The sequence below is a fragment of the Zingiber officinale genome, chromosome 4A, assembly GCF_018446385.1.
Source record: "Zingiber officinale cultivar Zhangliang chromosome 4A, Zo_v1.1, whole genome shotgun sequence".
In the NCBI taxonomy this organism is placed as follows: Eukaryota; Viridiplantae; Streptophyta; class Magnoliopsida; order Zingiberales; family Zingiberaceae; genus Zingiber; species Zingiber officinale.
This window is the reverse complement of record NC_055992.1, coordinates 58,068,216-58,085,683: the sequence shown is the minus strand read 5'-3', so window position 1 is coordinate 58,085,683 and position 17,468 is coordinate 58,068,216. Positions and strand designations below refer to the sequence as shown.

At 36.2% G+C, this 17,468-nt stretch overlaps 2 protein-coding genes across 2 annotated transcripts; one reads left to right on the top strand and one right to left on the bottom strand.

Moving 5' to 3' along the window:
• Positions 1-1,839: 1,839 nt before the first annotated feature.
• On the top strand, positions 1,840-14,177 carry LOC121969938 (tetraspanin-3-like). The gene is made up of 2 exons (XM_042520263.1): positions 1,840-2,633; positions 13,695-14,177. The coding sequence occupies exons 1-2, from the start codon at positions 2,100-2,102 to the stop codon at positions 14,037-14,039; spliced, it is 879 nt and encodes a 292-aa protein (XP_042376197.1). The 5' UTR covers positions 1,840-2,099; the 3' UTR covers positions 14,040-14,177.
• On the bottom strand, positions 8,033-9,048 carry LOC121969939. Its single transcript, XM_042520264.1, has 3 exons — positions 8,755-9,048; positions 8,307-8,650; positions 8,033-8,221 (listed from the first exon to the last, which is right to left on the bottom strand). The coding sequence occupies exons 2-3, from the start codon at positions 8,605-8,607 to the stop codon at positions 8,052-8,054; spliced, it is 471 nt and encodes a 156-aa protein (XP_042376198.1). The 5' UTR covers positions 8,608-8,650; positions 8,755-9,048; the 3' UTR covers positions 8,033-8,051.
• Positions 14,178-17,468: the final 3,291 nt, after the last annotated feature.

Sequence of the window (17,468 nt, the reverse complement as noted above, 5' to 3'; positions counted from 1 at the left end):
GGAGCAGGGTTACTTATATAGCCCTACTCGGGGCACCTGGAAGGGTTCCAGCCGCCTAGGATGGGATAAAACTTTATCCCTGACGCAACGGTACATGCCACATCGAGTTTGGCTAAAACTTGGGTTCCGAGCGCTCGGAGTTCGGGCGCCCTAACCTAGTCCAAGTGCCTCAAGCACCAAAAGTCAACATTTTGTTGACTTTTTGTCCCGGTCTCCTGCTCCGGTTCCACTTGCATCGGTCCGGGTCTTCCGCTCCGACTTCGCTCGCTTGGGGGATTTCGGCCATCCGGAATAGAGCTCACTCAAACCCAACTTCGGACCTTCTTCTTAAGCAAGTTTTCGCTCCGGCTTCTCGTTCCTCGGAATTGCCGCGTGCTTCCTTCTCATTCGCCAACATACTGTTCCATAACTTTTCGTCTCTCGGATAGCTATATCTTTTGCTCCTTGAGCAATCTTCCACTTCGACTTTTCGTCCCTCGGAAATACCGCATGTTCCCTTCTCATCTACCGGTGTACTCTTCCGCAACACCTCGTCCCTCGGACGCATTGAGCCCATCGACTCTCTCCCATGTCATCCTTCTCGCTAACTACGTCTTTTGCTCGATTTTCTGTGCTCCTAAGTTCCTGCACACTTAGACACAGAGTTAAATATAACAAAACTTAACTTAACTTATTTGATTATATCAAAACTATCTTAGAGTATCAACACCATCTTCATTCGATTTTGTTTTCATCAATTTAGAATTCTATTTTTTTTTCAGTGAGGATGATGAAATAAATTTTTAGTGGTCATCCTTTTTATATAGTTGGTATTTTTTTACTGTTTATACTGATGCATATATAATTTTGTGAAAATTTTTATTGAATAATATATTAGTCAATCTATTTTTTCACCCTTGAAATTATTAAATGATAAAAAAGATTTTTATAAATTTTCTAACATCTGATTTTTTTTATTTATAGAAAGAGTTAAATACTATTTTTAAATATAGATGGGTAAAGTACAACTCAATAAAAAATAGCGGATTAAAGGGATTTTTAGTCTATAAGAAAAAATAGATCCACCGCTACCTAGTACTGATACATAGATGATAGACACATGATAAAATAAATTTCAAATAGTCTAGTTTTTGAAAATCGAGCTGGCTATTGCAGCCAAGATGTCGTTATTTAGAGCATCTTCAATATATGTTTTGTTAAAAGTTTATAAAATTTTAAAATCTCATTAAAATTTTTTTTATGATTGTGTAGGTGAGTTTTGAAATTTTTAATTCAAAAATAGATTTGAATTTTTAAACATGCTATTTCTCTGGAAAATGGAGCCAATAATTAATGTACATGATTGATTTTTTTAAATAATTTAAAAATATATTATTTGATGAGCTAATTATAATGTTTCAATTTATAAATAATTAGTAATAATTAAAATTATATTTTTTCTTTTAAAAATAATATATTTGGGATAAATTAAAAAAATATACAAATGACTATAATTAAATTAAATTTATAAAATAATTAAATATTAAATAAAATGATAAATTATATTAAATAAAAAATTGTAAATTAATTAATTTATTAATTGTTAGTTATAAATAAATTAAATTAAAGATTATAATTAATTAAAATATCAGATGAAAACTATATAAAAATATTAAATGAAAAAAAAAGTCATATGTAGATTTTTTTAATTGTGGAGAATAGTATATATGTATTGAAATTAATGTAATATGTATAGAATAATTGTACATGTAAAGAGAATAAAAAAAAAATTCATTTAAAACTTTAAACTATTGGAAATGTTTCATTGAAAATTTTAAGCATCGGGGAGATGCCCTTAATCTTAAAGAAATAAAGAGGCGGTGACCACCCTGCACGCTAGCCCCCAGTCCCTTCTCTGTCGCCGCCTCCTGCGGCGGCGGCAGCTGCTGTTGCAGTGATGTATTGCATTGTATAACAATAAAATAAAGCCATCAAACAACGCTTTAAGGTTTCATCTTCAACCCTACCACTTGATCTCTCACTACAAAGAGAAATAAAAAGAAAGAGGAGGAGAAGGCAAAAGCTAGCAATCAGAACAAGAGAAAAATAAAACCCCTACAATGATGCGCGGCAGCAACACGGTGATCGGAGCCGTCAACTTCGTCACCTTTCTCATATCCATCCCCATTTTAGCCAGCGGCATCTGGCTCAGCGCCAGGGCCAACTCCACCGATTGCCTCCGTTTCCTCCAGTGGCCTATCATCGTCATCGCCGTCTCCATCATGGTCATCTCCCTCATGGGCTTCGCCGGCGCATGCTACCGCCTCGCCTGGCTCCTCCAGCTCTACCTCTTCGCCATGTTCTTAGTCGTCGCCGCCCTGCTCGGCTTCATTGTCTTTGCCTTCGCCGTCACCGACCGCGGCCAGGGTCAGGTGGTCCTGAACCGCGCCTTCCTTGAGTACCAGCTCTCCGACTACTCCGGATGGCTCAAGGACCGCGTCTCCGACCCCGGATACTGGGCCAAGATCAGCGCTTGCTTACGAGACGACCACGCCTGCTACAAGATGCCGCGCTACACCCGAGATCCGGTCACCGGAGTCCTCGTGCCCGAGTCTCCGGATATGTTCTACCGGAGGAATCTTTCCCCTATCGAGGTCACTTCTCGGCCCTTACTCTTTCATTGCCTTGCCTGCCTACCCCTTTGTATTATTGAAATATTTGATCCTCTCTACAAGAAGGCAAATGATTGGAATGTTTAGTTGATCAATGTTTTTGGTAGAATTGTTGGTATCTCCATCTGCATGCCTTCTCTTTCGTTCAAAATGTGCATCAACATTTACTTGCTGCTAGTAAAATAAGCTTAGATAGTATGCAGCAGAAACATACTAGTTGGTTCCTTCAGATTTTTGAAGCCCTGTTTTCCTACTTTAACTATCCCTCGTTTTGCTTATTCAAGGAAAAGATATGAAAAATACTCCAGAAACTTTTTAAACGTCAAACCGTAAGAAATTATGGGTAAATTGGAATATTGGCCTTTGCCTTGGTCTCGCAAAGGCTAGTAACTAGGAAATCTAGAATTCTTTACTTCTACTGTTGTTGGTATTATTATTTTCCTTTTTGTGTTATTTCCTAAATCATTGTAGGATTCCCCTTTGAAATAGCATAGGTTTAACTCCATCGAAAAGTTTTGGGAATCCCATTGAGCACTGAGTTGGATCTTATCTTCTTGCTCTATTAATAATTCTGAAAGGTATATAAGTGGATTCCTTTTTTCAAAAAAGAAAAAAAAGAAAGAGAATATAGTAAAAGAACATTTTTATTATTTATTGTTATTATTATTTTGTTCGGTGGATTATTAATAAAGAAGGCTTTTGTGCCAAAATGGGGAAAAGTCTAAAGGGAACAGCTTTACCTGACCACATTCGAAAAGTCATTTGAGAGTGGTCTTTTGTCAACTTTTCTTTTTCCTAGCAAAAGAGAGGGAGACCACATTGGAAGGAATGTGATTGAGGAATGATATCTTTCTTCCCAAATTGTAGATATTTTTGCAAGATGTAAAGGAAAATTAATACAATAACACACACGCACGCACACGCGTGCGCACGCGCACAGGTGTAAGAGATGTAAAGTTACTATCATTTAGAATTCACAAGGCATATTAGTTTTGAACATATATCCTTCAATATCCTTGCATCCTCAATGCCTTATCTCACTCCAACTCCAACTAAAATGAGGTTCTCTGTTTACCTGTGTTTTAACTTTTAAGCTAAAGAGATTGACTACATTTTATATATTGGATCTACACAAGTCGAATACAACAAGTAATGAGTCCATACTATGCAGGTTGATTGCAAGGATTTTTTTGTGATCCTCACCTCCTAATAACTACCTTCTTTACTGCTTTCATGGCATTTGGACTTATCCTTCTAACAATTAAAAAGTGTTGTAGATCAGATGTAGAGGGCGTCTCCAATGAAAATTGTGGATGCACAATAAAGATTTTAATTGTTTCCACAGCTTATAAAGGTTTCTAAGATATATCTAACTATTGTTTGATTAAAAAAGAATGGATGAATTCTTGACTACCATATCGAAGAAAGTAATTTTTGAATAAGCTCACTTTTCTTTTTTTCCTCAAGTACGATTATTTATTGGCATTTTTTCTTGGAATTTCACGACTACAAACGGAGAGGAAATACAAAGGTAGCCTTCAAACCTATGTCATTTAGTATATTGAGTTTTCTGGTTGCTCATTTACTAATTAGCAATTTATTGTTTTCTTGAAATTTCCTCAACAAAAGACTTGAGAGGAAGTATAAAGTTACCCATTAAGCATATAGTCATTTCAAGCATACCTTAACAATTTAATAATTTTTATTAAATGTCATTAGAAAGTGCTTGAAGTTACACTGTACAATAAATGTCTACTTGAAAATGTCACAATAGCTAATTTTTCTAGTAGTGTTAGCAGTTTAATGTTGTCCACGTTTCCTCAACTACACACTAGGCTCCGTTTGGTATGCATGATAGGATAAGATTGGATTGATTAGGATAGGATTAAAGGTAGGATAAATAATCCCTCTTGAGGCCAAGGTATTATGAATCCTACCCCTAATCATTCACAATCTTACCTCTAATCAACTCTACCAAACGCTTGATTAAAATTTTTTTGAAAATATAATCCTATCCTATCATGCATACCAAACGGATCCTAAGATAATATAAAGGTTGCACACGAGCATTATGTCATTTCAAGAATATTGAGTTTTCTTGTTATTCATGTCCCATGAGCAGTTGTTTTCTATGAATTTCTTCAACAGCAGACTGAGAGGAAATATAGAGCTAGCCATGAAGGCTGGTGTCATTTCAAGTATGTTAACCCCAATTGCCAAACAATTTATAATAGTTATCGATTAATTCATCTGATATTGTCAAAAGTGTTTTATATGAAATATGTTTTTATCCTTTCTTATCTATGGCATATATCGGAGATCTTTCTGTTTGCCAGATGCATAAAGATCATTGTGTAGAAATCAATAGCTAGAAGAAAGAAATAATATAAAGCTTTTTGATAATCTTATTATTAAAGTCAATAGGCTTATTTATATAAATTGTCCAAAATAATAATGGAAAGATTAAATAAGACATATAATCATAATAATTATAAATTTAGTAATATAATAGGCTTGGAATTATTATTTTTCCTATTTGATTCATGTCGATCTTGATTGTGTGCCAAATATAATAAATCCCAATTGATTGAAATCAATTAAAGATTATTTCCATTATTGTCATTACCCCCCGACAAACTCAACGGGGTGCCTGAACGTTGAGTTTGAGTACTAACTTAGTGGAACGTTGTCTACATAATGACTTGGTAAATATATTGACAATTTGATCTTCCGTAGAGATATAAGAAACCGAAAGTTGTCGAGTCGCCACACGCTCGCGAATAAAATGAAAATCATTCTCTACATGCTTGGTACGTGTATGGAAAACAGAATTTGCCGCAAGATATGTTGCTCTAATATTATCACACCATATTTTAGGCGTAGCAGTTGGGAAAAAGTGTAATTTTGAAAGAAGAGATTGTAGCTAAATAATTTTTGATGTTGCGTTAGCGATAGCTTTATATTCAGCTTCAGCACTTGAGCGAGAGATTATAAGTTGCTTCTTTGAAAGCCAAGAAACAAGATTCCGCCTAAGAAATATAGCATATCCACTAGTAGAATGTCTATCTTCGGGAGATCCAGCCCAATTTACATCACTGTAGGCAATCAATTCTTGTGAAGACTGACGATATAAAAGAAGACCATGTAGAATAGTGCCTTTGAGATATCGAAAAATTCTCTTAACACCTTCCCAATGATGTTTAGTAGGAGCGTGCATAAATTGACAGACACGATTCACAGTGAAAGCAATATCGGGTCATGTAATTGTGATATATTGTAGGACACCAATAATACTATGGTAGATCTGGGCCAGACGTCGAAGAGGAGGATGAAGGTGCAGTGAAACCACCCTCAATGATTGGTGTGGAGATAGGACGTGCACCATCCATTTTAGCTCGTTGTAGAGCCCAGTAATGTATTTACTCTGAGAGAGAAGACAACTATCAGAATGTGAGAGAAACTCTATGCCAAGGAAAAAACGAGCATTGCCAAGATCCCAAATAGGAAACTCTTGACGGAGAAGATGTCGTAAAGTAGGAATGTCATTTTGATCACTACCAGTTATTAATATATCATCCACATAAATTATAACAAATATTAAAAATTTTCCATTACATTTGTAGAATAGGGAAGAGTCTGTTTTTGAGCCAGAAAATCCCTGAGTATGAAGCCAGATAGATAGACGATGAAATCATGCACGAGGTGCTTGTCGAAGACCATATATAGACTTTTGAAGTTGACACACATGTGTTGAAAGTTGCGGGTGGATGAATCCCGGAGGTTGCTCTATGTAAACAGTTTCTTCAAGGTGTCCATGAAGGAAAGCATTAGAGACATCTAATTGGTGTATTGGCCAATTGGAGCTTACAGCTATAAATAGTAGCAATCTGATAGCTGTAATTTTGACGACTGGACTAAAAGTATCATTGAAGTCAATACCTGGCTGTTAATTAAAACCTTTAACAACAAGACGAGCTTTGTAACGTTCAATAGAACCATCTGCGCGATACTTAATTCGGTAAACCCATTTAGAACCCACAATATTCATAGATAGGGTACGAGGGATTAAGATCCAGGTTGCATTATGAAGAAGAGCATTAAATTTTGTAGCAATCGCAGCACGCCAATTTGGATCTTTGACTGCCTGTGTAAAACTAGAAGGTTCAATAAAATTTGAAGAAGCAATAAGAGCACGTGGAAGAGGATAACGAGTGGAAACTGGTTGACATCGTGCGTAAATATCACTTAGAGGAAGCATCCGCCGAGCAATATCGTCATCAAAGCTACTCGGAGATGAGTGGTCAGACGGATGAGAATCAGAACTAGAGAGTGGATCACCACTAGCCGTCGAGTCTACAGAACTTGTGGAGATGGAGCAGGACCCAAGATACCATCCCCCCTTGTACTTTCAATATGTCTTGATGAATCAATATGTGGGACTTCTAGTATATTGCTTGGTAATATTAGATAGTTGTCTTGGTTATCTGAAGGAGGATCTGAGGTAGCAACTGCAAACGAAAATAGAGATTAATCAAAAATAACATGTCGAGAAATATATATCCGACCGGTCAAAATATGGAGACAACGGTACTCATGATGCAAATTACTATAACTAAGGAAAACACATTGTAAAGAGCGAGGGTTTAACTTGTGCTTAGAGTAAGATCGTAGCCAAGGATAACATGTGCAACCAAAGATACGAACGAAGGAGTAATCTGGAAGACAATTATAAAGTCTTTCCAAGGGGCACTTGTTTTGAAGTAGTGGAGTGGATAAACGATTGATAAGGTAGACTACGGTTTGGACGACATCATCCCAAAATTTAAGTGGAATCGAGGCATGATTAAGAAGAGCTAAGGTAGTTTCAACTACATGATGATGTTTTCTCTCGGCGGATCCATTTTGTTCAGGAGTGTGGGGATAAGAAACTCGATGGATGATGCTAGAGGAAGTAAGATGATGATGAAGCGCTTGATACTCTCCACCCCAATTAGAATGAATGGAGAGGATTTTACGTTCAAAATAACACTCAACTTGTTTTTGAAAGCGACAAAATATCAAAGAGATCAAACTTTCTTTTCATAAGGAAAATCTAAGTAAACTTGCTGAAATTGTCAATAAAAATAATATAATAAAGAAAATCTTGATTAGATAGAATCAGTGTTTTAAATCGCGTAGCGTTGGTTCATAGCGTTTTTGTCTTGTCATTGCGTAGCGTAAATAGCGTAGCATATAGCGCAAGCTTTTCGTGCACGTCAATGTTTAAATTTTAAAAAATAAAATATACTTATATAAGTAAAATAAAAATAACATAACCTAAAATTAATCATAATAATTCATTACATGTCAAAATATCTCATATCAACAATTTAAAAAGTCTTATAATTAAAACAACATAACTTAAAAATAATCAGTATCATCCAACTCTATATCACTATCATCATCAATAGTGTCTATGGTTGGAAAATTTCCACTATCAAAAGTTGGAATTACTCCATAATTTTCAGCATCAAGATGATTATCTTCCACATCAACAAGACTCAACCTTGCTTGTTTGTCTTTGCTTCCACCTATTATATAAGAGATACAACATTTAAGAATCAATTATAAGTGAAGTAGATATAAATAAATAATCTGCATATACTTAGTGCTTACTTGAATTTTCAGCAACTCTTTTTTTTGAATTCATAGGAGGAACTTCAACTATATCCTCAACATCTTCGACTCGCTTATCTGAGTCGAAAAGACTTTCAAAGGTAGCAGATGGCATACTCACAATAGGATCACTTTCAAATAATTCATCATCTTCAAGCCATTTAGTAGTTACGGGGAGAACTGGATCTTCTTTCTCAGTTATCCATTCATCATCTGAATTAATTTCATCAACTACAATGGGATCAATCTTGTCTCTCCTCCTAATACTTCTCTCCCTAAGCTTGAAGTAACACCAACGCATTCAACTTTGCATGTTCAAGCCTATTTCTCTTTTTTGTATGAATCTAATATTACAAAAAAGAAAACATATATATATAAAAATAAACAATGATATGAAAATTATAAAACAATTAAAATTCAAGTAGAGTTAGAAACTTAGAATACTCACCGATTCAAAAGTGCTCCAATTTCTTTCACATCCCGAAGCACTACAAGTGAGACCAAGCACTCGAATTGCAAATGTAGTAAGCTCGGGTGTCTTACTTCCAAAACGTTCCCACCATGAGACTAATAAGTAATAACATTAAAAAAAATTACAAGAATGTATATAATTTTAAAATATGAATGCTAGTATAATTTTACAAGAACGGTTACAAGAAAAAAATTTTACCCGGAGTTCGCAACATTCTTGTTCGTTTTGCTATTGGAGTTCCAAATTCTCCTTCAGCTTTATTATACAAGTCCAATTGGATGTCGGCTTTAAGACGATCATCAGAAGACAACATCCTATCCATGCAAGTATACAATTCATCTCTAACTTCATCACAATCAGAAAATCTTTCTTCATAACACAATTGCGGGTTCAAATAGTACCCGGCCGCGTGTAGAGGATGATGAAGTTGTGGAGTCCATCATGAATCAATTTTTTTCCAAATGGGCTTGTATTTTCTGTCAACTCCCCCACAATTAAATTTTATTGTCTCTTTTGCCTTATCCATAAGTTCATAAATATATCCCATGGTCGATCTCTCCTCTGAATCAACTTCCCTTAACACACTTACAAGAGGAACAACACTCTTAACACAAAATGCAACATGTGGCCAAAAGTTGGGATCATTAATAACAATTCTCTTCACGACCTTCCCCTGAGTTGTTTGAGATAGTGGTGAACTAACCCAATCTTCGGAAGAAAACATTTGTTCAAGTGGCCTTTTAACCTTATACATACTCTGAAGAGTGAGAAATGAAGTAGCAAAGCGAGTAACAGCGGGACGGAGAATTTCTTTACCGTTTGTATACTTTCTCATCAAAGAAAGTATAGTCCCATGACCATAAAGGAACTTCACAACCATCTTAGCATGCTCAATTGTGTCAGAAAAAATCTTCAACTTTGCAATATCCTCCAACATTAGATCAATGCAATGCGCCACACAAGGTGTCCACCAAATTCTATGTCTAGTCTCCATAATTTTTTTCCCCGCCTTAATGCAATTCGAAGCATTATCCATGACAATTTGAATTACATTTTCCTCTCCCACCTCATCAACAACATCATTAAGATATTTAAAGATCAATTCCCCATTTTTAATAGAATCTGATGCATCAATAGATTTCAAAAAGAAAGTGCCGGCAGGACTATTTACTAAAAAATTGATCAAACTTCTATTCTTTCCATCCGTCCAACCATCGGACATAATAGTGCATCCATATTTTTTCCATGCCTTTTTATGCTCCTCATATATTAGGTTGATGCCATCAACCTCAGCTTTAAGTATCCAAGTTCTTAACTCATGCATTGAAGGAGGCTTGAACCCTCTTCCATATTCCGCAATGCCCTCAACCATAGGCAGCCAATAAGGATCATTCACAACATTAAACGGAAGTGCGGCAGAGTAAATAAAACGACCAATTCTACGCTTCACATCAACCAACAAATCTTTTTTGTATGTCGAATTTAGGGTTGTTTGTCGAGGTTCGGAACTAACAAACCCATGAAGAGTACCTTTACCTTTTGATTCACCACTACCAGAACATCCAATTGAATTTCCCCCTACACTTCCAACTTTTGATGATTGCGTACTCATACTTTGGGGACCTTCACCGATCTCTCGTAACAATTCAGTTTGTTTACTTTTAGATGCTCTAATTTTGTCAAGTGATTCTCTAATTTCTTTCTTAATATCATCCGGAACACTAACACAAGGTGCAACCCCTTTATGAGTTTGAGCTAAATGTTCCTTCAAGCGAGTAATCCCTCCATTCGATATATGATGACAAAATTTGCACCGAACAGCTTTTTCCCCTTCATTTTGATAACAATACTTCCAACCAATATCTTTTTTATCTTTTTTTGATAAATTCGTAGACATTGCAAATTCTAACTAGACAATCAAAATCCTAGAAAAACAAAAGAAAAAAATCAGAATAAATAATTAATTAATTAGAAACAAATCAGCAAAAAAAAAAAATCAATCCAGGGCATCTGGATCGATCATTGCATCGATCCAAGGAATTGGATCGATCCAGCGATCGATCCAAGGTCGAACAGAAAGGATCTGGATCGATCCAGCGATCGATCCAGGGTCTGGATCGATCCAGCGACCGATCCAGATCCTTTCTGTTCGAACAGAAAGGATCTGGATCGGTCGCTGGATCGATCCAGATCCTTTCTGTTCGACCCTGGATCGATCGCTGGATCGATCCAGATGCCCGACTTCTGGAAATCGCGAAATCGTTTTTGCTCCTTCGAGAAAAAAAAACGAGAAGGAAAACCTAAACGAAGAAAATGAAAGGAAGGAGAAAAGCTTACCTCCAAATCTCCAATCGCTGTCCCTCGCCACCACTCACAGGTCACCGCTCGCCGCTCGCTGCTCGCCGATCGCCGCCTGTCGCCTCTGCAGTCTGCCCTACCTTCGCCTCTGCCACAGTCACGATTCGACTCACCTTTGCCCTAGCTATTGGTAAGCAATTTGTAATTTTAGCGCCCGCTATGGGGCGCTAGGGCATGATAGCGCATGCTATGTGCGCTATCGATGCTTTTGTCCCGAATAGCGTGGGCTATTCGGGACAATCGAGATTCAGCGAACGCTCTGCAGCGTTCGCTGGTCGTAGTGCGCGATAGCGCGCTATTCGCCGCTATTGAATACACTGGATAGAATAAGAACAGGACCCCACACATCAGAGTGAATAATTTCTAAAGGAAAACTAGAAGTGCGAGAAGAAGACACAAAAGTTAATTTATGAGATTTTGCTTTCATGCAAGCTTTACATAAATGAGAAGAGAATGCTAAAGAAATTGGTAAACCATACTGGTTAATGATATTCGGAACAACACGTAGGGATTGATGACCAAGACGTGCGTGTCAAGAGAATTTATCAGTTCGTTCTTCAACAAACACATTAGTATAGGTGGACTGAATATGACAAAGACCGTCTTTAATATTTTCTTTAAGTAGAATATTTCCTGTTATGGGATCCTTCACAAGACAATAATGAGGATGAAATTCAAAAAACATATTATTATCAAGAGCAAACTGACGGACTGAAAGCAAATTTTTAGTAATAGAAGGAATATGAATAGTGTTGTGCATACGAAAAGTACGACCACATGAGTGAAAAGATGTGTTTCCAATGTGAGTAATTTGCAAACCTGAGCTATTACCTATGTGTACCATGTCGGGTCCATCATAAGACGAAGGTTCTGTGAGAATATTATATTCCGGTGTAACATGATGAGTTGTTTCAGAATCCGGATGTCATCCTAGGTTCTCAAGAGTCAATGAAACTATATTAGAAGAGATAGAATGTGAGAATGCTCCAGAATAAGACGACTGGGTTGTAGCATGCTAAAAAGGTGGTGGTCGATTTGAAGATGCATGCACTTCTTGTGAAATAGTTGGCTGTCCCAATGCTGCAGGACCACCAACAAAATTTGAGTCAAATTTTTTAGGACATTGAATACCAATATGTCCAACTCTGAGACAAATTTGACATCTTCTTTGACTATATGATCGATCAAACCTTCTAGAGTAATGAATACTAGTATGACCAACGATGTGACAAATTTGATATCGGTCTAAACTTTGCTTTTGGCCATCGTGATTTCGTTGAATATCTGACATCGGAAATAAATAACTTGCCCCTTGATAGTAATAGACCGTGCTGGATGAATTTTCAATGGCTGGAAATAATACTCGGCACTGGAACCTTGCTGTCCGGAGGAAGCGGCAGTGGGTCAAAAGAAGAAGTCCGGCGGTCAAGGCGGGGCTGCAATCTTGCTGGTAGGTAGCGGCGGAAGAAAGGAAAAGCAAAGATTCCTGTGCACGTTGGACACGCTAGAAGGGAGGATCAACTGTCCGCCGGCTATCCTTGCGGTCCTGGGGCTGCTGCTCCTCTTAGATGGCTGGGCTACTGTCAAGAACAAGGCCAAAGGCGCTCTTGGCCTTGTTGGTGGTGGCTGAGTCGGATCGCTGGTGTTGATCCTGGGCAGAAGAAGGGTGGAGGGGAGAAAGAAGAAGGAAGTTGGTGAGAAGATGAGAAAGAGAAACTTGGTGCGTGGGAGGAGCGCTTGCGCGGTGGGAGAAAAACAAAACCACGGAGGAGTAAAACGAGGTTTTTTTGGAAAAGAAAGCAAAGCAAAAGTAGATGAGTGCAAAAGCTTATCCAATAGAATTAGGAGCAGCCAGGAAAACAAAAAAAGTAAAAACGGTGGGTGAAAAGATGTAAAGAAAATTGAGAAGGTGAAGAATTAAAGCTTCGTTAGCAGCGGTGTTAGAGGGATTTTTTTGGGGATTTCTTGGCGGCGACGGCGGTGGTGTTGAAATTCCAATAATAACACGTTGAAGACTGCTGTCTGTTTGAAATAGCCTGTGTCGCACCAGGAAAAAGAAAGGAGAGGAAATACTTTCTTTGATTTTTTTTTTTTTCCAAAGAATGGAGAAAGGAAGGAGGAATAAAGAGAAGAAGGGACGTGCGAAGCTTGAGGGAAGAAAGAGAGAATAATTAAATAAAAGAAAAAGAAAGATAAAGAAAGAATTAATGATAAACACGGAAATAGAAAAAACGACTGATACTGTGTATAAATTAATAGGTAGAAGAAAAAAATAATATAAAATATTTTGATAATTTTATTACTAAAGTCAATAGATTTATTTATATAAATTGTTTAAAATAATTGTGGAAAAATTAAATAAGACATACAATTATAATAATTATAAACATAGTAATATAATAGATTTGGAAATATTATTTTTTTATTTGATTTATGATATTGATTGTGTGTCAAATATAATAAATTCTAATTGATTGAAATCAATTAGAGATTATTTTCATTATTATCATTACTGATGTTGTTGATTGCTTATCTAATGCTGGTTGTTAATGACGTAGTCTGGGTGCTGCAAGCCTCCAACTTCTTGCGGCTTTACCTATGTAAATGAAACATTCTGGATTGCGGGAGCAGGGATGACTGTCAATGACATGGACTGCACAAGATGGAGCAACAATCAGCAGTCACTGTGCCTGCAATGTGACTCATGTAAAGCTGGAGTTCTCGCCAGCCTCAAGCATAGTTGGAGGAAGGTTTCAGTGATCAACATAGTCATGCTCATACTCCTTGTCATCATCTACGTCATTGGTTGTGCCGCGTTCAGGAATGCAAAAAGGATGCACAATGGTGAGTCCTTTGGTGAGAATCGGATGACTAAATCAAGGCCTAGCAGGATGCACTTTTAGACTTCTTTTGTAAACTAATATTGTTTTGTACACTAGAAACATATTTGATTAAAGAACATCTTTGTAATGTTGGCATGATTTTTTTTGCCTTAGGTGACCTAAGGAAAAGAAAGGCATGATCACGTGTGAATTAGCTTTCTCTATCGTTTCAATAGCTTTCATTTCAGAATTCTTGTGCAGAAGTTTGTTGGAGCTGATGATAATGGTGCAATTGGAGCATTGGCAGAATGATGATATAACCGTTTAGGACCTTTATTTTGTGATAGTAACATTGCAAATCACAAGAACTCCAAGATGCTTCTCGAACTCTTTAGAATGCAAATATGGAATGCTTATACTTTGAATGGAATGAATGAATTTGTAAAGAAAGGGGTCTTATTTATAGTTTGTGATGGGCTAAAGGGGTCTCTGGCTTCAATTAAATTTGGTCATACCTTATTTGAAGGATCACAACTGGGTCCTCTCATCTGGACGATTCCGATCAGGCCATCTTGAATCTAATGACCAAGATCGTGTCCATCTGAGGGAGCACTTTTAATCTTTCCCCTAGGTACATCTAAGTCGTCCATTTCGAGTTCAACGACTCAGATCGAGCCTCATATTAAGTATCACATTCAACCATCAGTTGGGTAAATCCAATTGGTTGGAGCAAAAGATACCACGTTAATCTAGGTGGTTCAATATTAAATATAGATGAATAAATTACAAGGATATTTTATCCTAACATAATCACCTTTTGTATGGAAAGGTTAAACATCCAATAAAATTATATATATATCTCTAGATGAATAAATTACAAGGATATTTTATCCTAACATAATCACCTTTTGTATGGGAAGATTAGACATCCAATAAAATTATATATATATATATATATATATATATATATATATATATATATATATATATATATATATATATATATATATATATATATTCCTCATATTAAGTATCACATTCAACCATCAGTTGGGTAAATCCAATTGGTTGGAGCAAAAGATATATAAAATTATATATATATACACGATTCTGATATCCTGCGCGGTTGCACAGTGCACGACTGTGCGTGCGCGCAGGATATCAGGTTTTAGTTTTTTTTTTTAATTTTTGAATTAAAACAAATAATTAAATTATTTTTTTAAAAATTTTATTTTTAGGATTCAGGTTTTGGGTTATAGTATCAAAGTTATTTTTTTTAGATTTTACTTCTAGGGTTTAGGCTTTAGGTTATAGTATCAAAGCTATTTAGGGTTCCGACTTTTGGTTATAGTATCAAAGCTATTTTTTTTTAGATTTTACCTCTAGAGTTCAGGCTTTGGGTTATAGTATCAAAACTATTTTTCTTTTAAATTTTACCTCTAGGGTTCAGACTTTGGGTTATAGTATCAAAGCTATTGTTTTTTTTATATATTTTACCTCTGGGGTTTAGGCTTTCCAATTAGGTTATAGTGTTTGGTTTTTAAAAAAAATTAAAATAAAATTAATTTAAGTATTTATTGAGTATTGTAATATGTTGAGGGATATATTAATGTATTAGAAATTTATATAAAGAAATGTTAATTTTTTTAATTGATTTTTTTAATTTAAAATATTAAAAAAAAATCAAAAAAATGAAAAATAAAAAAACAAAGCTGTTGATATCTGTGCGACGTGCACAGTCGCGCACTGTGCACGTCGCGCAGGATATCGCTCTTCTATATATATATATATATATTATTGGATTTTTAATTAATACTTTTATAAAAGATGTTAAAAATTAAAAGCCTCTTGATATCAATGGATAATGGACATTTGAAGCGGAGATAGAGATAAGGATAGGGATTTAATCCCCACGGGATCGGAGATAAGGATTCTCTGGTTAGATAGAAACAGAGATGGGGCGGGGACGAAGGTGAGGATATAATTCATGGGCAAAGATGAGGATAATAATGTTGGATTGTGAAAGACGATAGATGGGGGGGGGGGTCGGTGAATTTTGTTCGTTTGAAATATTTTCTTTTTAGTTATTAGTAAAATCGAATCAGAGTTAAGTTCGCAGCGGAAATATAAACAGAACAAAAACTTAAAGACAATATGTTTTATTTGGTTCGGAACCCAGCCGACTCTACTTTAAGGGTCGAGATCCTTGATCACTTTCGTTGGACAATTCTAATATAGTTCTTCCGAAGAAGCAAGATCGTACAAGTATGAAATAATGATAGTAACAATCCTACCATCTTCAAAGAATAAGTGTAATACAAAAATAAAGTTACCAACAATAATTAAATGTAAGATGTAGTGCAGTTGTTGGATATCTTCTTGGAGTAGAATTATCGAAGCTTGCACGAGCAGAAGGAGCATAATTGATCGAAGATAAAAGTTGTGTACGACTTGAACCTCGAGGCCTCCTTTTATAGGCATCGTTAGATCGACTGAAAAATCATTCAGTCGACTGAACTTATTAGTCAACTAAACCTCCTATCAGTCAACTGAACTCGGTGCCCTTCCTTGTTTGTCATGATCCAATCAGTCCTATCCTGTGATTTCTGGTATTCGGTCAACTGATCATGCTTATCAGTCAACCAAACCTCTAAGTTGCCATTCACGAGATGATTCGATTTGATTTTATGTTGCTTCCTTTTATGGTTCGATCGACTGATAAACTTTATCAGTCGACTGATCCCTCTATAATACCAAATCTATAATCTTCACTCTGATAATCTTTTTCTGCCCTGATCGGTTGACTGATCCTCTGGTTCGGTCGATCGAACCATTTGTCAACTCAGAATTTTAATTTACCTACAAAACAAAGTTAGCATAGTAATAATAGTGTCCCTGCAAAATAGAGTTAGATAAAGAGATATATGCATAAATAAGACATCATTGATTATCTTGATCTCAACTTAGAAAACTCTATTGGTTTCTTTGGTTGGATTAGCACCTAATGTTTGTCCCTACTAGGACACAACCTCACTGTACTACCTCCAGTATCTTATCTCAACTCACCGCCAAACATCGAGTCCTCCAGACCTATTTCGACCTAATCGCTCAACATCGGATCAGCTACCATGGCTTTTACTTGACTCGATATCAGGTCCTCCAGACCTATTGAGTCAACCTACCAGATGTTAGGTCCACTTGACCCGTCTAGATTTACTTCCTGGTTCTATGATCTATAAAACTTCTCTTGCCTAATATCTGATTCAGCTGACCTACTAAGGCTTTCCAAGTTGAGTATTCTGCATACTGGATTAATTCATCAGATAGTAACAAGACTTACTTGAATATTTGATAACACCAAAACATAGGTTTGATTATAGTGCTCCCTATACTAATAATCTTCTCCTTTTTGATGTTTGACAACCTGGTTCAAAGTTAAGTAAAAAATTATGATAATGAATTAGCTCTTGAAATAACTTTTCTAAATTTAATGTTTGTCATCCTTAAGTT